This window comes from Pseudopipra pipra, chromosome 28, assembly GCF_036250125.1.
Source record: "Pseudopipra pipra isolate bDixPip1 chromosome 28, bDixPip1.hap1, whole genome shotgun sequence".
In the NCBI taxonomy this organism is placed as follows: domain Eukaryota; kingdom Metazoa; phylum Chordata; class Aves; order Passeriformes; family Pipridae; genus Pseudopipra; species Pseudopipra pipra.
In genome coordinates, this window is record NC_087576.1 from 4829154 (window position 1) to 4850013 (window position 20860).

General features: G+C 51.2%; 1 protein-coding gene across 3 annotated transcripts; it reads left to right on the forward strand.

Moving 5' to 3' along the window:
- Positions 1 to 7117: 7117 nt before the first annotated feature.
- On the forward strand, positions 7118 to 18972 carry ANXA4 (annexin A4). 3 transcript variants are annotated; one of them, XM_064637782.1, is made up of 13 exons: positions 7118 to 7198; positions 10849 to 10904; positions 11972 to 12047; positions 12424 to 12518; positions 12799 to 12912; positions 13079 to 13169; positions 14123 to 14202; positions 15175 to 15231; positions 15595 to 15688; positions 16190 to 16285; positions 16719 to 16777; positions 17082 to 17204; positions 17446 to 18972. In XM_064637782.1, the coding sequence occupies exons 2-13, from the start codon at positions 10902 to 10904 to the stop codon at positions 17503 to 17505; spliced, it is 948 nt and encodes a 315-aa protein (XP_064493852.1). In that variant the 5' UTR covers positions 7118 to 7198; positions 10849 to 10901; the 3' UTR covers positions 17506 to 18972. The 3 variants fall into 3 exon arrangements, with proteins under 3 accessions (XP_064493852.1, XP_064493851.1, XP_064493853.1); XM_064637781.1 differs by lacking the exon at positions 7118 to 7198 and adding an exon at positions 7333 to 7629; XM_064637783.1 differs by lacking the exon at positions 7118 to 7198 and adding an exon at positions 8285 to 8306.
- Positions 18973 to 20860: the final 1888 nt, after the last annotated feature.

Sequence of the window (20860 nt, forward strand, 5' to 3'; positions counted from 1 at the left end):
GCCTCCTCCCTGGCTCCAAGAGGCTTTTTTTAACTGTACCTGCAGTGCAATGCAGTGTCAGCCCCACGCACAGCTGGGGCTCTGGGGCTCAGCCCACGGCCCCCAGCCCCACCCGGGACCACTGTGGGGAGCAGGAGCACGGCAGGAGCCCACCCCCGGCTGCAGATGCTGAGGAGATTCGTTATTCCAGAAGGCACGAGGCTTGGCTGCACTGCTGGAATCCCAGTGACCTTCACAGGGATCAGAGGGAACTGAGCCTGAAAGCTCTTAGTGAAAAAGCTGATCAGGGGCTGCCAGCACAAGACATGGCCTGTGCTCCTCCCATGTGAGCCTGGAATGACTCGAGAGTGCTCCCAGAATTGTCCCACTGCAGAGAGGAGCCTCATTCTGACTAACACAGTCCATTCTAAACACCAAACTTCAGCTGCTAAAATCCCTTGACACGAGGTTTAAAATACCCAAGCCCCAGTGGTGTGGTCAGCAGAACTGCTTCCCTGCACATTGTCCCCCTGATCCCTGCTTCTCCTGCGCTGCACGGAAAATGCATTCAAATCCCCAGGAAGAAGCACATTAATACAGCTGCATCCCTCTCCATCAAACTTTCCAGACAGCTCAGCGTTTTCTAAATAAAAACACGCGCTTGGAAAGGTTTCCTGCAGCCCCCGAAAGGCGAGGGCAACACTGGCCTCTTCTGGAGAGCTCGAGAAGCGGCAGCGAGGTAGAAAAGAGCCGGCACAGCTTCCTGTGCTTGGTGACACTTAACTGTCCAGGGGAAACAAAGTAATGGTCGCATTTTCCTGAATTCAGCGCATAATAATTAAGCCTTATCACCTGGTTATTTTTACCGTGATAAAGACGTTGGGAGAGCGACTTTTCACACGGGCAGCCAGTGATAGGACAAGGGATATCAGTTTTAAACTGAAAGAGGGGAGATTTAGGTTAGATATTTAAGAAGAGATTCTTTCCTGGGAGGGTGGGGAGGCCCTGGCACAGGTTGCCCAGAGAAGCTGTGGCTGCCCCATCCCTGGAAGTGTCCAAGGCCAGGTTGGACAGGGCTTGGAGCAATCTGGGCTAGTGGAAGGTGTCCCTGCCCGTGGCAGGGGGTGGGACTGGATGGGCTTTAAGGTCCCTTCCAGCCAAAACCATTCAATGAGTCTGTGATTCTCTGTCCCCTTAAACACACACATTTACTGCAAAGAAATCTGTTGAGCTTCTCACCAGCTAAAGAGCAGAGCCACTGTTCTATCCATCTCTCTTTCTTCCCATGATTTTCTGGAATCCAAGCATTTCTTTCCAAGTCCAAGTGACCCCTAAACACTACCAGTCTGACCAGAGAAATGGCTCTTCTTCATCACTCTCAAGGAAAGGTCAGTTCTCAAGCATGCTGTCACAGAGATAGGGATTTGGCTGGGTTCAGATTTGTGCAGAGGAACAAAAAGACTCCAAAACTCACAGCTGTATTTTCCTGTGTAAAAAACTGAAGTTTCCTCCTCTTTGGTGCTCCTGTTTGCCCTTGTGGGAGATACTCACTGGTTCCAGCAATGGGTGCACTTCCTGCAGCTGGAAGCCAGCACCTTCCATCCAGTGGTAATGGCAGTGCTGGCCTGTAAATGAATATGGAGTAGGCACACATGGAAATAATGGAGCTGACTGAGCCCTGCAGGCTCGTGCCTGTCAGATGCAATAGCCTGGATTGACATCCATAGGATGGACCACTGGGTCACAAAGAGCCTTGTTTCCCAAGGAGCATCCCTTTGCACCACAACTCCACACTCTTCTTGAAAGCAGCTGTTGTTATGCTAAGAGAAACATGGAGGTTGGCTCTCCCTGAGAAGGGATTTATCAGCTGTGTTTCAAGTGTCTGGGTCCTGAGTGGCCCCTCAGGCTCCCCTTGCCCCAGGCAGCCTCACCTGGCTCTGCTCACACCCTTTGCCCACCGACCATGACCTTTGTTTAAATGCAGGGCCAGGGGAGCCCCTTTTTTTTAGGGAACTGCAGGGTAGGCCTGGCTGTTGCTCTGAGATTAGCTCAGCTGGTTGGAGCTAATAATGCCAAGGCTGGGGGTTTGATCTCTGTATGGGAAGTGAATGCACTTAAGAGTTGGACTCGATGATCCTGTGGGTTCCTTCCAGCTCAGAGTGTTCTGTGAATTTTGACTTTGCTGGGTGAGCCCTGGTGCCCTGTTGTAAGTCCCCCTGGTTTCTCAGTGTGTCTGCCTTGGTTTTTTGGGTAGGCTCTGGCCTTGCTGCCTGGCTTTGCCTCCTGATCCCTGTGTGGCTGATGAGGCTGGTTGCTGCCCCGACTATGGGAGAACTAAGTCCTATATGCAAGCTTAACTGGCAGCATCCCGTGCTCCTGGTTTGTGTGCTCCTGTGCAGCAGCTCTGCTCGTGTTGCTTTTTAGCCCTAGATCCATCATGTTAAGATCATAGAATCCCAGAATGGTTTGGATTGGAAGGGACATTAAATATGATCTAATTCCAACCCCCGCCATGGGCAGGGACACCTTCCCCTAGACCAGGTTGCTCCAAGCCCTGTGCTTAACATTTTTTTCCTTGCTCCAAGCACTGCATCGGCCAGTGTTTCTGTCCCTTTTACCTGAAGGAATGACTGTGTGTGTGCCTTAGAAGCCACCCTGAGCTGTTTCCATCCCCTGGAGCTGGGTTACAGCCACGTTGCAGAGCAGTAAGACAGAACTACACAGAGGCAGATATTAATTAAGAAGAAAAAAGTGAAAGCTACTTGTTTCCTCTTCAGAACTATATGTATGCTAATTAAAGTAAACATTCATTAAGCCCATTAAATGAAATTTTGGTTTGATAACACATTTAAGGCTGCAGGAAGCAGTGGTGTAGCAGTTCATAGCCTGCAGCTTTGGGGAAGGGGGGTCAGGTTGGACCACAAATAATATCCAGCCTCCACAGGGCACTGGGAGTTTCCCTGACTGAGCATCTCCAGGGAGCTGGCAAATGCCCTGAGGTCTGGGCCTTACATGATATCAGTTAGTCTTGGTAGAGAGGATGTTGAACATACATTACAGTTTGTACAAATAATTATAAGTGCAACTGCAGTGGTCTAGCCTGTCTCTTGTCCTTGATGTAATCAGGCTATACCACAACATGCAGTGTAATTCATAAAATCATGGAATGGTTTGGGTTGGGAGGAGCCTTAAAGTTCATCCAGTTCCACCCCCTGCCATGGGCAGGGACACCTTCCACTAGTCCAGGTTGCTCCAAGCCCTGTCCAACCTGGCCTTGGACACTTCCAGGGATGGGGCAGCCACAGCTTCTCTGGGCAACCTGTGCCAGGGCCTCACCATCCCCACAGCCAAGAATTCCTTCCCAGTATCCCATGTAACCCTGCCTGCTGTCAGTTTAAAGCCATTCCCCCTTGTCTTGTCACTCCAGGCCCTTGTCCAAAGCCCTCCACAGCTCTCTTGGAGCCCCTTTAGGCCCTGGAAGGGGCTCTCTGGTCTCCACAGAACCTTCACTTTTCCAGGGTGAACAACTCCAGCTCAGCCTGTCTCCATAAGGGAGGCACTCCAGCCCTCCCAGTGAGTAATGGCAGTGGCTCATCAGGCAGCCCTAGATCCTGTGGTGATTCCTGTGTGCCTTTTGCCACAGCCTGTGCCTCAGGCTCTGCTGGGGACATTACAGCAGTCCTGATTTCCCCAGCTCACTTTGAACAGTGGAAGGTGGGACAACACATAGATCAAAAGCAAAGGACAACTTCTATGACTGCAGGGGGCTTTTTTGAAGGTAAAAGTGTCACCCCACAAGCGCCTGATCGTGCTCCTCACCCCACTCTGAAGGTGTTTGCTGACTGCCCTCCCCCTTTGGATGGATCCAGGGACACAGGCAGCCCACCACGCAGTCAGACCGTGATGGCCCTGGGCTGTTTGCCTTCCCTGCTGTTTATAGCTTCAGGGCATGAAAGAAAACAGCAGACTGGGCTGGTGGCCACGTGCAGCCTGGAGTTCCTCTGTGGGAGGAAGGCAGAGCGTGTGGCACCTCGGCCAGTGTGAGCACAGTGTGTGCTGGGGGACAGCGTGGGGACAGCGCCCAGAGCAGCAGCATCCAAGGTGCTGTGGGAGCTGTCAGTGTGAGGAACTGTGAGAGCAGCCAGGATCCCCTCCTGTGTGCTGCACAGCACCCCCAGATCACACCCCTGTCATTGAAGCACACCTGAAACAGGGAGTTTGACTCCTGGCTCTCTCACACGCTGCTCACTCCTGTCTCCCCTTACATTGTCCAAGGCTTGTGGGCCACCAAGTCCAAATGGGCTCTTGTTTTACAGGCACTTTGGGTTACAGGGACTTCCTCAAATCACTTCTGCTCCCCAGTCCCTTCCTGGCCTTGTGTGACATGTATGTTTATGTAATCTACCCAGAGAGCCTTTGACTGGCACAGCAGTGCTGGTAGGCTGTGCTCAGGGCTCTAAATCTGCCTGGATTGCTGAAGGGGGGAGTGCTGCACATTCCCCTGGTAATACTGACTGTAAAAACAGTGTTTCTAATGGTTGTGGTGAGTAATGAAGAGCTAAGAACTTTCATTTCTTACATGAACTGGAATAGTTCAGTCTTCCCACCTCACATAAGCACTGCTTACCTACTTCTGGGAGTGTGTTTCATCTCCCTTCTCTCGTGTTAAAAGGGCTTTGCTCCAATCATAGAACAAAAGCTTCAGGCTGGCTCTTCCTAAGGTCTTCCCCAAAACACCTCTGCTTCTCCCTCTGACTTATGGAAATGGACGTTTCACTTTGCATGGTGCTGAACTGGAGACACCCTTGCTCTAAGGGTCAGAAGTGCCCCTGCACCTCTGCAGTGAGCCCTAACAGCTGGATTCACTTTGGGGTTATTATGATATTCATACACAGAACATGAGAATTCTTTACCCTCTTACCACCACACGAAAGTCAGTGCTTTAGAAAAGCAAGGCTGGTTTTCAGCCTCCACCCCACCCTCGGGTGCTGCTGCTATGGAGACAACACTGCCTTGAGCTGCAGCATCCAACACAGCTCCCACAGCACTTGTGCAACCCTTAAATAGCCCCATTGTAGGGGCTGCTGCTTGCAAACTGCTGGTGCTCCTGTATAAAAACGAGCACCTTCCTTATGAGCTCCTAAAAGTGCCTGCTTGATCCCCAAAGGCCCAAATTCTGGCCCCCACTTGGTGAATGACTTGGAGCTCAGTGAGTGGGTGAGGCTGTTCCTCTAAAGCTAAAGGCAGGTACTTGGTAATCATAGGACACACTGAAAATCTCTCCTTCCAGCACAAGGCTCCTCTGCTCTCTGAGGTGCAAATTTAAAGGCCAGGTCCTTTGGGCAAAAACAAATGCTGCCATTTTCAAGAGGCTCAGCTCTGTTGTCATTGTGGGACTTTGAATAAACACCCCCTTCCTGATGGGCTGCTGCTTGAGCTCAATTTATTTACAAAATACACACTGCCCCGCCTTTCTGTGACCTGTAATTTTTATTAGGTGTTTTGTAGAGGGGAGAACAGCAGGATGGAGTGGGAACAGAGAGCAGGTGTGTAACCACATAGAGTCTGGGGCTTTGAGAGCTTTATTACAGAGGGGCAAACAGGAAATGTCCATGAACAGAAAAGACACGTGCTCTGTCACTGCACTGAGAGGAACTGTGGGCTTGTCCTTTGCTGTCCCTCTTGATGCAAGGACAGCAGAGCTGTGCCAGACAGTCTTCAGCTGGAGACACTGAAGGATAACCACAGCTTCTCCATCCTTTCAGAGATGAAAACACATGGAAAGCTAAGCAGACTCCACACAAAGGGCTCCTGGAGAGACAAAGCTTTGTCACCTGAGCCTCAGGTAGGAAAATACAGCAACAACCCTTCGCCTTCCTGAAGGGAACAGCTCCTGTAGCAAGGTACAAATCCCCTGTCCTTCCATCCACCTTCCACAGAAGCTCAGCCAACTCTCAGCATGCTCAGAAGCTTTTGTACTTTTGTTTTCCTTTCTGGTCCAAATAATCGTGACTGTCTGAATCAGATGGCTCCAGAGCCAGCATCCACAACCAGCCAAGATTACAGGGAACTCAGCTGTGTGTTGCATCAGGATCAGGCTTCTGAATGGACTACACTTACATGACTGATTCTGGGTGGCCAAAAACATCCACACAAACACTATGTATCGGCAAGTATTCCTCCTCTCCCAGGGGGAAAGAAAAGGTTAAATTATGCAAATGATGAATGGCAGGATTGGTGCAATACTTAAAGGATAAATAACTTGCAAAGAAAATTAACAACTCATGGTCTTAAATAATTACTCTTGCACATCCCAATGACTGCAGTGTCAGTGCCTTCCAGTCCTCGGGGCTGAAGAGGCTGGGAAGCAAACAGAAGGATGAAGCTTTTTAAAATACACAGGCTAAAAATATCCCAGGCAACATAAAATGGAGAAACACAGCAGTTCTGCTGGTGGATTAAAACAGGCCCAGAGCAGGGAATGCTGACGTGAGAGGAAGGGATGAGAATGGAAACTTTCGTAGACGTAGGAAAGAGAAGTTTCTCCTTGGCGACAGTTGGCGATATGTACCATCCCCCTGAATCCTGCTCAGGGGAAAGTGCCAGATTTTGCAAGGAAAGAGGCTCTGCAGTGGAAAAAGAGAGGGCTGGAGGCTTGAACCTGCTTTTGCTGTCACCCTGGTCCATGTCCCCCTGGTGCTGGGCTCCACGGGGCAGTTCTGGGACACTGAGCTGTAATAAATAAACCACACAGCTGCATCCCAGCTGCTAAATTTAGGTCCCTTCCAGCAAAAGAGCATGTGCAAAGAGGCACAGGGGTGAGATAGAGCTGTCCTATGAGCTGGAAAAAAGAACCTGAGAGGGCTGATTTACCCATTTTAATCATGGTACTTTTGGCATCAGAGGAGACCAAAATCCCTGAGGATAAACACTTGAAGACAAGCTATGTATTATTCAAGGCTGATTTCCCTCTGTCAGCCCCATGAGCATGGCCATGGCTGACCCTGGCAGGGTCACATCGGGGTAAGACTGAAGTCCCTTTGCCTGAAGGGTTTTGACTTGAGGGCAGTGCCACATATCAGGGCAAAATTAATAATCTTTATGCAGATAATCATTCCTACAGAAATCGTGGCCGTTTGTGACACAGAGCTCTTAGACAAGGGGGAATGATGCCGCAGCCCCCGAGAGATGAAGTGGGAGCAAAGGAGACACGACACAGGTAAGAAAAACAACACGGGGGAGGAACAGGACTTCTTGCTCGAGGCTGCTCTGCCCGTGTGCTCCACACCGTCGTCCCCCTCGCTCCCCCCTCGGGTGTGCCCTGCTCCAGACAGCACAGAATGTGGCTGCAGCCACAGCCCCTCTCTGTTCCCGAGATTTTTACAGGGAACGCCGGGGAGCGTGGAAGCCATTCCAGCCTGTCAGTCCTCCGAGTAACCCCAAAAGTGCAGTTCCTGCCTGGAGTGAGGCTCCCCGGGGAACCTCCCCTGCCCTGGTTTACAGCCCACTGCTCGGGAAGGGCAGCGAGGGCTGGATCGCCCTCCCGTCACTGCCGTGCGGGTCCCACCCCGCTCCAGGGCGGGGACTTTGCCAGCCAGGGCAGCCCCAGAGCTCTCCCCATCCGCGCCAGGGCACGGGCTGGGACAGCGGGTGAGTGCCAGCGAACCGGGGGTGTCCCCCGGCCGGCGGGGCCGGGACGGTGCCCGCGCTGTGCCCGGAGCGCAGCGGCCGTGCCAGCCCCGGGCCGGGCCGGGCCAGGGAGCTGGGGCAGCCCCGGCGCTCGGCCCGGGCTCGGGACCGACGGGCAGGCGGGTTGTGGGGAGGGGGAAGGTTCCTGACCCTTCCTGGACAGGGGGAGCTCAGGGTCGGGTTCCTCCTCCTGCCGTGCCCGGGCTGGCGCGTCCTCCCCGCGGGATGCTGGAGGGCGGGGGGCACGGCGGGGGTGGGCGACGGGCTAAATGAGGAGTACAAGGCCATAAACGTTATCTTCTTGTTCGTTTTGCGGGCAGTGGCCAGCTAAAGGTCGTGGTGTGGGAGGCGCGGGGATGTTTCGGCTGGCTCGGGGCAGAGGGGAGATCCTCTCCTGAGCCGCAGGTGGGGCCGGGATCAGAGCCCGGAGCCCCTGGAGTCCCCGGAGCTGCCCGGGACACCCCTGGAGCACATCCAGCACATCGGCGGCAGTGCCGGGGCAGTGGAAAAGCCGAGCCGTGCAGGGTGTGGGTGTGTTTGGGTGAACGTGCCCGGAACGGGAGAACTCGTCAGACGAGTCCAGCGTTGGCCTCCGCGGGAATGGGTGACAAAGCAACGGCTTTCACTCCAGAGCCGAGGTGTGGGACTGGCAACACACTGTGAGCTCAAACGGGGCAAAATACCCCGTGTTTATATCCTGTTGAGCTGTTGGGAGCTTTGCTTGCTGGTACCTGGGTGTGCTCTGAGCAGAGTCAGGAAAATCTGATTCAGAGCAAGCCTAGGCTTGATTTTGCAGAACACGGGATAGTCTCAGCAATTTTCTGATAAATTAAGTTTATTCTGGATTCAGCTTTTAGAGGATATTGATATGGACTTATAACTGCCTGCCAGGAAAAGATCATCCAAGGAAAAAAAATGAGTAATGGGATGGATGCTTGCACTCTGTCTTCTGGGCACAGTGTTTTGAGCCTGTTCTAAGCCAGGTTTACTGTGTCAGGCCTTTATTCTGGGGTGAAGCAAATAACATAAGGGCACCATAGGACTGGCTGGCTGACCCTCTGCATGCATAGTTTAATTCTTCAAACCATGGAGTGAGGTGTTGCTCCTATCTTGAAGCTGGTTTTCCCTGATGGAGCTGCAGGCCAGGAACTGTGTTAAGCTGCTGAGCACTGGCAAATCTGCTGAGCAATTCCTTTCTCTCTCTGCTAACCAAGGGGTGAGTTAGGAGGGCTTTATTCACCTAAAGCCCTGGCCTGAGCAGTCTGGGCAGACGCCTTTGGCTCTGAAAGGGTCACAGGGGCAGGGGCCAGTGCTGGACTGCTGAGCTCCCCCCCTGTAACTTCAGTGGCTCGTTCACAGAAATACTTCCAGAACAAACCAGCATCTGCAGCTTGAGCAGTGGGGTTTGCAGTGCTGCCTTTTGCAGTGCTCTGCTCTTTAGACTCTCAGTGATGTTCACTGGATGAGGAAATAAGAATCTTGCAGTCAGTAGTCAATGTGATATTTCTGCTGTAAATGGATATTGTGAGAGCATTTGCCCCCAGTCCGGTCCATGCAGCCTCTCCTCGTGGTCTGTCTCCTTCCTGCCAGTTCACTTGCACTCAGAGTTTCTCTGCCTCCCACCCCCTTTCCCTTGTTTCTGACCTTTCTTTTGCCCTTTAATTGACTTGCTGAACCAGCCTGTCTGATGTTCCTGCTGCTGTGTGCAAAGCAGCTGGATGGTAGAACTGCATCATAAAAACATCAGTGAAACCTGAAGCCTGTATTTAGTATCTGACAAAAGCAAATAAAATTGGCTTTTTGCTTCTGTAAAAGATTAAAGAAGAGCAAACATGACTTTTCTGAGGCCTAGGTCATAATCTGAACACTGAAATTTATGACCAGATGAAAGAAAGCAAACACAATATTAATAATTTCCATATGTTGCCTGATTGCACAGGGTGTAGTGACGTAGAGATGACCTGGGGAACACTGGGGAGTGCCCCTGAGTAACATCCCTGGCGGGTGTCACCCTGTGAGTTAACTGGCCTGCACAGCACTGCCTGTGCATCCCAGATGTGCAGGAGTCATGTGGAGCATGAGCAAACACACTCCTGCTCTTGCACAACTGCCTGGCCTCATGGAGAGCAGCTACTGAGCACCACGAGGAGAGATGTCATCCACTGCTGGCACCTCTGCCTCTGCTCCAGGGCTTTAGTGTGAGACCTCACTCCATCCTGGAGTAAAACCACCCAGGGCTGGTGGGTGGCCTTTACTTGCTGTCCCTGTGTTTGCATCTCTTTATTTAATTCCACTCCTCTGTGTGTATGTATTGCCTGCCTTTCCTAACTCCTCTCCTGTGATGCTGGGATAACTTGAGTTGCAGGGAGGTGAACCTTGTCCTAGTACTTGACATCCTGTCAGATGATCAGAGATATGGGAAAATAATTTGGGTGTGTTGATGTATGAGCTGTACACATGAAAACAAAATTATGAGCAGAAATAAGAACCATGGCCAGACAGCAAATAATCTTTGGTGGTTTGAGGGCTTTGCCAGCTAAAACTGCAGCTCTACGAGGAAGAACACACTGCACCAAACTGAGGTGTTGAATACAAAATGTTTCATTAAAATATAAAGAGGGAAAGTAATTCTCCTGCCCCAGTGCTCGAGTGAGGTTATCCTTTGTTTGCTCATCTACACCACGACTTGTCTCTGCCTCCCAGGCAGGATCCATGAAGGCTTTTAGGGCTGCGTGGGCACCCTCACCCTCTTCACCCTCACCCTTCTTCACCCTCAGGCTCTCACCCGCCAAGGTGAGACCCGTGTGTTTTAGAGGACACGGGAATCCAGCCTGTTCTCTTTGCTCCCAGGGTGACACTGTCTGCTTCTCCTTGTAGCCTCAGGCAGGCTGTCACAAATGTGGCAATAGTAAAGAATCCTATTAAATTACCAGTGCTAATCACCTGTCTGCCCAGCAGGTCCCTGCCAGCCTGGCCTTGGCCCTGTGCTGTCCTCATCCAGCCTTTGCTCAGTGCAGAGCAGGGCTGCAAAGGAGGCTGCTCGGGGCGTTCACTTCAGTGTTGCTTTTAGTCCTCAAAGAATTAGAGGGTTACTTCACCAGCCCCACTAACCTGCAAGGGTAGGTGTATTCTATTAATTATTTGCTGGAAAACTAACACTCCCTGTGTTTTTTATTGCAGCTGTCTGAGTGCCTGGGACACAGACAATACCAGATTGACCAGACCCCAGCACGATGGTGAGTGTGTGTGTTTGCTGTGCCACCCTGTGCCAGGCCTTTGCTCCCACCACATACACGTGGGCAGTGGAGCTCAGATAAGGACCCAGCAGGAAGAATGCTGTCACTGTCTGTCTCTTCATGGGGGGGAATTTATCACCTCTCTCTGCTTCCTCATACTAAATAATGACCCACACATACGGGCTTTTCCGTTTGGGGAGTTAATGGAAAACCAGTCGGATATCAGGTAGTTCAAAGAGCAGGAATTTCTCTAGATGAACTTCCTGGGTTTATTCTTTCCAGGTTGAATCCAGTTCCACCCTGCTGCCATGGACAGGGACACCTTCCACTAGAGCAGGTTGCTCCAAGCCCCAACCTGGCCTTGAACGCTTCCAGGGATGGGGGAACACTTCCAGAGATGGGGGAACACTTCCAGGGATGGGGGAACACTTCCAGAGATGGGGGAACACTTCCAGGGATGGGGGAACACTTCCAGAGATGGGGGAACACTTCCCTGTCCCTGTTTCAGAAAGCCCCACCCATGTGAATGTTAAGTGATGTTTTGCTGAGGATTTTCCTGAGAACATGAGAGCTTCGTAAGAGACAGTGTATTCCCCCAGAAATGGCACTGGACAGGAGGCAGGAGGAAGCTATTTGTGAATCTCCATTTTGGGTAAAACACTGCACTTCCTGGTGCGTTTATTTAACAGAATGATGGTCCTTGGCTGCTCTTGGAGAATTCAGAAATAGGGCTTTATGGGAACATTTCTTCTATGATTTACATGGAAAACTGCTGGGAAGAAGCTGTGTGCCATTCTTTGACTGGAAACTAGATACTCCAGGGGCATCCACATTAAGATATTTTCTTCTGTGTCCCTGTGGCTTATTTCTTATGTGGCTGGGATATCCCTCTAGAGCAAACCATTTCTGTTTAGGATGGAACCCTGGTATAAAATCACTCATGTTTGGTGAGTGGACTTTACACTGTCACTGTGTTTGCATCTTTTGAATATTCTTTGTTTTTAGTTCACCTCTGTGTATGTATGACTTTGTGTCTGCCTTTCATAACTCCTCTCCTGTGGGTTTAGGCAACAATCAAGGGAGTCTCGAGCTTCAGTGCTGAGCAAGAGGCACAGGCACTAAGGAAGGCCATGAAGGGGCTTGGTAAGTTGCTTTCCCTCCTCTGTTAAACCCTCCTTCATACCCCTGGAGATTGGGAATGTTTTTATGGTGTTTGTTGGAGGGGAAATCCAGCCCTTGGAATCACCCCACTGCCCTGTGAGAGAGCACTGGAAGGAATTGAGTGACTTGAACCTCACTGGAAATCCAAGTCTTGGCCATAGTGCGGCTCTTGTTTTCCCTCCCCTGTGGGGTGGTCCTGCCCTGCTGGGGCTGTGCTGAGGCACTGCTGCCCAGCTGAGAGCCAGCTGGTGTGCTGGGGTGTGAGGGCTGGGTGGGTAATGGCACAGCCTGAACACGACCAGAGCATGGGGCTGCTTCTTGAACAAGCAGCTTGACTGGTTTCCATTGGTTTCTTCAGGCACAGATGAAGATGCCATCATTGACACCTTGACCAAACTGAACGTTTCCCAACGCCAGCAAGTTCTGATCACCTATAAAAGCACTATTGGCAGGGTAGGTGTTCTTCAGAGACTGGTGACTGTGGCTTGAATTGGAAGTTGCAGACATTTTTTGGGCTGTGTCACTGGGGTGAAATGTGAACAACATCCCAGTCTCCATGGCAGCGTGATCAGCACAAGCTTTCCTTGGCCAGGTTTATTTTGGTCTTGTTCACTTCTGAGTAACTGTTTACCCAAGGAGGACTGGAGCATGAAGAAAATTGTGAACAAGTTCTTCCTGTTCTCAAAAGCTGTATTTTCTCTCACCTCCTTTCCTCTCTCTCTCTGTCTTCTAGGATTTGATTGATGACTTGAAGTCTGAGTTGAGTGGGAATTTTGAAAAGGTGATTGTTGGTTTGATGACTCCAACCACCATGTACGACGTGCATGAGCTGAGGAGGGCTCTAAAGGTTTGGAAATCTTCTGTGTTTCTTAAGTTGCGGTCAATTCTGTATGATATGGCATAATTGTACATTTATTATTAATTTCTTATTATTAACTTAAATATAACAAACAGTCATAGTTGCCCATCCAAACAGTTGTCATAGTCTTGGATCTTGTCTTTGCCACCCCCAGGGAGCAGGAACAGATGAAGGCTGCCTGATTGAAATCCTGGCCTCTCGCACCAACGGGGAGATTCGGCACATCGTCGAGAACTACAAACTGCGTATGTGGAGCACTCTACAGCCACACTAACTGGGCACTGGGGGTGTGCAGGGGGGTGCAGAGGAAGGAGAAGGGTCTGTCAGCCTCAAGGACTAGAATTTCACCCAGAAATGGAGTGGGTGTAAGTAAAGCAGGGTGGGGTGGTTGGGTCTGTCATCTGGACATCTGTCCCTGGGTGGATCTTCTGCCAGTTACATCCTGGCTGTGCTTCTTAACGTTGCCCTGTGCCACTCCATATGGAATGCTGTGATGAAAGCCAGGAAGGCCAAGGGTAATCCTGGCTTGTACCAGCCCTGGTGTGGCAGCAGGACCAGGGCAGTGACCATCCCCCTGTGCTGGCACAGCTGAGGTCAGTTTTGGATTCCTCAGGACAAGAGAGACACTGAGGGGCTGAAGTGTGACCAGGGAAGGGAACGGAGCTGGAAAGGGGCTGGAGCAGCAGGAGCAGCTGAGGGAGCTGGGGGGGCTCAGCCTGGAGCAAAGGAGGCTCAGGGGGGACCTTCTGGCTCTGCAACCCCCTGACAGGAGGGGGAGCCGGGGGGGGGTCGGGCTCTGCTCCCAGGGAACAAGGGACGGGATGAGGGGAAACGGCCTCAAGCTGTGCCAGGGGAGGGTCAGGTTGGACATTGGGAACATTCCTTCCTGGAAAGGGCGGTCCAGCCCCGGCACAGCTGCCCAGGGCAGCAGTGGAGTCCCCATCCCTGGAGGGATTGAACAGCCCTGTGGCTGTGGCACTTGGGGACATGGTTGTTGGTGGCCTTGGCAGTGCCAGGGGAGAGGTTGGACTCGATGACCTTGGAGGGCTTTTCCAACCCAAACCATTCCATAGTCTGTGGGGTACAGGGCCCTGAGCACAGTGACACCTCACCCAGCCTAGGGCTGGCCCGTGCTGTGGACAAGCCCTGCAGGGCTGGATCTGCTCCTCACAGCTGTGCTCTGTGTGTGCCCTGCCAGAGTACGGCTCCAGCCTGGAGGACGACATCGTGTCCGACACATCCTCCATGTTCCGCAGGGTCCTCGTGTCCCTCGCCACAGTGAGTCCGGCTGGGGCAGACGGGGGGAACCTCTGCTGAGGGTTCAGGCTGTCACTGCGAGTCCACCAGCAGCAAATTCACAGATGACAAGCTGGGGGGGAGTGTGGGTCTGCTGGAAGGCAGGAGGGCTCTGCAGAGGGACCTGGACAGACTGGATCCATGGGCTGATTCCAACAGGATGATGTTGAACAAGATCAAGTGCCGGGTCCTGCCCTTTGGCCACAACAACCCCCGGCAGCCCCACGGGCTGGGCCAGAGTGGGGGGACAGAAAGGGCCCTGGGGGGACTGACTGACAGCAGCTGAACAGGAGCCAGGGGGGCCCAGGGGGGCAAGAGGCCAATGGAGCCTGGCCTGGCTCAGGAATAGTGTGGCAGCAGGAGCTGGGGGGGTCGGGCTCTGCTCCCAGGAACCAGCAGTGGGACAAGAGGGCACAGCCTGCAGCTGCCCCAGGGCAGGTTTAGGTTGGCCATGGGGAAGAAGTTCTTCCCAGAGAGAGGGATCAGCCCTTGGAATGGGCTGCCCAGGGAGGGGGGGGAGTCCCCGTCCCTGGAGGGGTTTGAGCAGAGCCTGGATGTGGCATCGGTGCCATGATCTAGGTGACAAGCTGGGGTTGGATCAAGAGTTGGACTAAATTATCTTAGAGGTCTTTTCCAACCCAATTGATTCCATGATTGTGATTCTCTTGCATTTCACCTCATTGGCATTTCACAGCAGCTTCTGCAGAGAGAGGAGCCTCACTCTGAGCATTAATGCCATGTGCTCTTTCTAAATGGCCCCATTAAAGTGGATGGTTGCTCATCTCAAAAGCAAGAACAAATCACATCCAAGCCATGTTTTGCTGTATTTGTAACCCATTATTCAATATTAACAATCCCATTATGCATCTCCAGTGACTGGTTTTAATGGAGAATTTGCAGGTCTTCTATGAGTTGCTCTGGTGAAATGAGCTTTTCCTGCTTGTCTTTCCCCAGGGTAACAGAGATGAGGGAACATTTGTGGATGAGGCCCTTGCTCAACAGGATGCTCAGGTGTGTAGCAATGTGCTGCCTTGCAGGAGCTGTCGGGTTTGTCTGTGTGAGCCAGGGGGAAGCTCTGCTTTTTCGGGACCTCAGGTTTTTTGAAGGGAGATGAGTAAGCCTGAAGCTGTGCTGGACAGCAGCCCCAGGTGGAGACTAGATGGGATATTAGGAAAAATGGGCTGTCCATCCTGTGGGGATTTAACAGCCATGTGCATGTGGCACTTGGGGACGTGGGTCAGTGCTGGGGGAATGGTTGGACTCAGTGATCTCACAGGGCCTTTCCAACCCAATGATTCCATGGAGTAAAAATCACGTTATGTACCCGTGGTCTTCTCAATTAGCCTCATTTTGTCTGTTCCTAATGTCTTCAAGAGCCTGTATGAAGCTGGGGAGAAGAGATGGGGAACAGATGAGGTGCAGTTCATGTCCATCCTCTGCACACGGAACAGGTGCCACCTGCTGAGAGGTAGGACCCCTGGGATGTCCTGGACTCTGTGCCTTGTGTGAGGACAGTACTTTTGTAGGAACTTTGTACTTGTTCAGTAACTGATTGTGAGCCTTTCCTAAAACGACAGGTATCATCAGGGCCAATTCCATTCAATTCTTTTAGACTGCTTTAGTCCCTCCTGAGACAGAAAGGGAGTTGAGAAAAACATCCCTGCAACTTGCTCCAACCTGTAAATTTGAGATAATGAAGAATGACTCCCATGGGCAGAGCCAGGCATGGACACTGCCTTCATTAACTAGAAAAGCCTTGCAGCAGTGCTGGGGCAATTAGCAAGACAGCTGCTAATTAAAATGAATTATTTCTGAGGGGCAGCCCTGATTTAACTTACAATGTCACGATAATGGTGCAATGTTCACACAGAGCATGAGGAGCTTGATCTTGCAAAGTGATCCCCGGGGTTTACACTCTGTTCCCTGCAGCAGCTCACTGGCTCTTTTTACCCCCGACTCTCCCTCCTAGTTTTTGATGTGTACAGAGGGATTGCTAATAAGGACATCACAGAGAGCATCAAATCTGAGATGTCAGGAGACCTCGAGGATGCTTTGTTAGCTGTGGGTGAGTTCCCTGCTTTTAAACTTTGTCTACAAACTGATTAAATAATTAAAGAGCCTGCCTCTTGCCCTGGCTGTTTACACAGCTTCAGGAGGCAGATACTGTCTGTCTTTTTTGCAAGCCACATCTTTTAATCTTTGCAGATAAAACCTGGGGAGAAAGCTCTGTGCTTTATATTTCTTTCCCAATGGATGCTTTGGGAGCTGACATTTGCTGTCAGGAAGCTTTAAAGCCTTAAAAATATTTTATTACTGCGCACTGGGCATGGAGACATCAAGTGACAGCAGGTCACTGACTCTGGATGTCTGTGCTGTGCTTGCTGACTTGCATCTTTACAGAATAAACACTTGCACTGAGAAAGTGCTGGAAGGGTTTGGAAGACCTTGTCCTTCAGTGTTTATTTGCCTTACTTCTCTTGTTCTTGTCTCCCTTCCAGTGAAGTGCATGAGGAATAAACCTGCGTATTTTGCTGAAAGATTGTACAAATCCATGAAGGTAAAGAGCTTTTGCTGGGAGATTGGTATTTCCCCCCCGCCTTTCCATGCTTGAATCAGTAGCACGACAGAAATCATTAAAGAAAGAGAAACTTTGTGTTAACTGGGGGGGGGAAAGAAGTCTGAGCTTTTCTATGGACCTCCTTTCCCTCAGGAAGCCCAGAGCTCGTAGTGGATCACTGCCTTAATCCAAAAATGCTCTAATTAGGAACAGATCCTGCAGAAAGCCAAGTGATCAAACCTTTGTGTCTGCCAGTGACCTGCCCCAAACGCTTTGCAGCTGCAGCTGTGGTTGTGTTTCCCAGGGCCTGGGCACAGATGACAGCACCCTGATCCGGGTGATGGTGTCCCGCTCCGAGGTGGACATGCTCCACATCCGCAGGGAGTTCCTGGCCATGTATGGGAAATCCCTCCACTCCTTCATCAAGGTGAGCCCTGCAGTGTCAGAAACACAGGAGACAGGTCCCCTCTCAGCACCTCTGGGGTGTTTTAGAGAGAGTGGAATTAAGGAGACTTCACATTTATGTACTGAAAACGTCCCTGAATGTTCTTGGTTATTAAATTGTCGAAGAGGATTCAAACCCTGTGACAAATCGTGTGTGCTGGAAGGAGTCCAGCCTTGTATGGAGCTGTGAAATTAATTGTGTTCCTTTTTTCTGCTCTCTCTAGGGAGATTGCTCAGGAGACTACAGGAAAGTTCTGCTCAGACTCTGTGGTGGGGAGGATTAAAGGAGGCCTAGGGGACTGTCTGGGTGATGGGAAGCAGCTGATCATAGAATTGTTTAGGTTGGAAAAGATCTTTAAGATCATCCAGCCCAATAATTATTTCTTTCATGTAATTTTTTTCCCAAATATCTTATTAATTGCTCTGATTTTTGCCTTAGGTTAGTTCATGCTCTGGTTGATAATGGCCATTCTGGTTGGCCATGGCCAATCTGCTTTTATGCTTGGCACACCCATTTGCCTACTGATTGGGCTGGTAAAGCCCAGCTTAAACAGAATGCTGTAACCAAAGATATAAAAGTTAAATTGTTTCCTGACCAGATGCCCCTTTGCTGTTGTGTTCACCAGCAACACTTGTCAACTGAAGCAAACCTGGATGCAGAGTGTGAGAGGCTGCCCTGGGAAAATCTAACCCATCAGTACCTGGAGAGTGCAGAACACAGGCTTGCTTCAGTTTTTCGAGATAATTAGGACACAAAGAACCCAAATATCTAAAATACAAGCATGTTTACATCTTAACTGGCCCTCTGTTAGTGTGGAGCATTAACAGCCTGGCTGCAGGGTATGTATATGTTGCCTAGAGATCTGTTCATGGGGAAGATGTCACTGGTGACATCAGAAAAGCCTCTTGCTGCCCTGGTTAGAGCAGCCCCGTGTTCTTGGTCTGCCTTCTTCACTCATGGGAGTATAAATAATAATGGTTATGTTACAAACCCTCCTCTGGATAAAGTGATACCATTGGAATGGTGCCTTTTAGGGAATGACCTGTCCCCAAAATCCCACCTCATGGCCTGGTGCTGGGGCAGCTCCTCAGACCTCCCTGGGGCAGCTCTCTCCAAATCTCCCTGAGGCTGCTCCCCAGATGTCCCAGGGGCAGCTCCCCAGTGTCCCTGGGACATCCCCCCAGACTCCCCCACGTGCCAGCCCCATGTCACAGGATCATGGAGGTGTTTGTGCCTGGGTCTCTCCTGGGTTTCCACACCAACCTCTGGCAAAGCTATTTTCCCCAGACCCTCCACACCTGCCTGTTCACCTGAGTGCTGTTTTACTACAAAGATGGGGTTCTTCTTTGGCTTAGCAACTTATTTTTTACTGCTGGTGAATAATCCTGTTCTGAAGGATCAGACTGAGGCTGGAATGTCACAGCTGAAACACTGAGGTGGCTGCACCCAATTCCATCACTCATTTTCCTCTGAAATAGGCTGCTGCTGGCTGGAATAGGAGATGCCTCTGTGGCCTTCAATAAAATAATTTTCTTTCTCACTCCTTGGGCTGCCAGTGGAGACACATTCCTGACTTTTGCTGGGAGAGGAGGCAGAGCTTTATCCAGTTCTCCCAAGGCCTCTGCTCAGGACAGGGAAAGGTCTGTGCCCAGCACAGGGGCTGCCAGAGCTGCTCGGGCGGGGGGTGGGTTCCAGTGCCTTGTGTCAGGTTGCTGAGCTTTGAAAAATGAATAAAGAATTTGTTTCTGTACTTCCTGCCCTGGACTCCTGCGCTCCTCAGGTGCCTGTTTCCCTCCACAGGACCCTGCAGGGCGGGGTGGGGGGCCCGGGGCACTGTCCCTTGGGTGGGGACGGTTTATAAACCCCCACTGGGGGATCCCTGGTGTGGGGGGTGGGTTTGAGGGGGCAACCCAACACCCCCAGCTCGGGCTGGTGCTCCTGCTGCTCCCCTCGGGAGCCCTCCTGCTTTGGGGGCACCACATCCCCTCCATGTGCTCCTCATGCAGGTCCATTCTCAACACGCTGCCAATGATTCCACCCAATCAGCACGAGGAGAGGCTCAAATCTACCCTAATCATTTATACAGAATCTGCTCAGGGGATTTTAATGGTGACCCTTTCACTTCTGCCTGTTCCAAAGTTCCCAGGGGAATCCACCCAGTGCTGGCAGCTGAATGTTTGGAGACGGGAGGCTCCGGACGTGGTGGCCCAGGGTCCCATCTGTTAAGGAAACTTCCCAGTCTGACTATTCCTGAGGCTCTCTGGCCATCACACTCCCAGCACCAGAGACTTCCACTGCTGGGACTTCCACTGCCCAGGGCCTGATTTTACCCTTTGGAAGATGATGTATTTCCAAGGTCTCTACTGAAGTGCAGGAATGCAGAGAAGCTGCTGGAAGGTGACCTTGACAGACTCTCTAAAAGAGGGTGATGTCAGTGGAGCAGGTAGATGGTTCTCTGCAGGACCGATGTTCAGTTCCATGGTGGGCACCCAGAGCTGTGGGAGTGGGAATGGCACAGAGGTTTTGGAAGTACCAGTAGAGAAACGCCCTCGGTCTGTAGAGTGATCACAGAGCAGCTGCAGGAGGTTCCTTGTGTTCAGCTCACTGCCCCTGCTGATACCGGGTGACCTCCTGCTCTGGCTTCCACCCCCTTCCCACAGGAGGTCAGAAACCCCAGGATATCGATAGTGTTGCTCAGGGCCCGAGGATGAGACTGTAACCTCGGCACTCCAGGGGATGGGTCCCTGTTCTGTTGTTGCAGGAATAGGGACTGGACTTGCTGGAGCCCAAGAGGCCCCTGGTTTGCCATGAAACGAGGGAGTTTAGTGAGAAGATGCAGACTTGAATACTTGCAAAATGTGGAATACGTAAAAATTTTCTTAAGAAAGGATGGTCTTTGATGTTTGACCCTTGTGCACATTCCAGCCTAATCAACAAGGGAGATTTAATCCATTAAACAGCAGCCAACAAACAAGCTCTAAGTGCTGTGCAGGTGTTAGAAAAACAAATTACTTGCTGGTAGAATTGCCTCATTAAGGTTTAGGGCTGGACATGCTCCAGTGATCCCAGGCCGAGGGGGAGTCTAACTGAGCTTGGGAAGAAGAGTGTACCTCTGACAGTGGGCACAAGGAATGCAGAATTTACAGGCCACAGAGACATCTGGCAGGACTCCTAAGGTAAGGAAGAAACTGATAAACCCAACTCAGCAACTGGGCTGAAATCAGCTCCAGCTGCTCAAAGGTGATTCCAGCAGGGGCAGATCACAACCACCAAGCCAAGAAACCCCCCGACCCAAAGGAAGAGAAGGTCGGGCATGCAGACTAACTAGTGTGAGAAGCAAATTGTTAACAGACAGAAGACAGAATACTAATTAATAAGAAAACTATGTAACTGGTAGCCAATGAACACTAGTTCCTTTGTTTGCTAAAATGTATAAATAATAAAGTTTCAATAGTTGGTGTCCTTGATTTGTGGAACTCCAGTGATCACCCAGGCTTGTGCAGCTCTGACATGAATAAACGTCCCTCTCGAGTGTGTCATTCCTGGAGCGTTGCAAAGGCGGTGGAGAATCCCATTCTTTGCAGACACCGGGACCCCGCAGTGCTCTGAGCTCTGGCAGCTGCAGACACGCAGTGCTG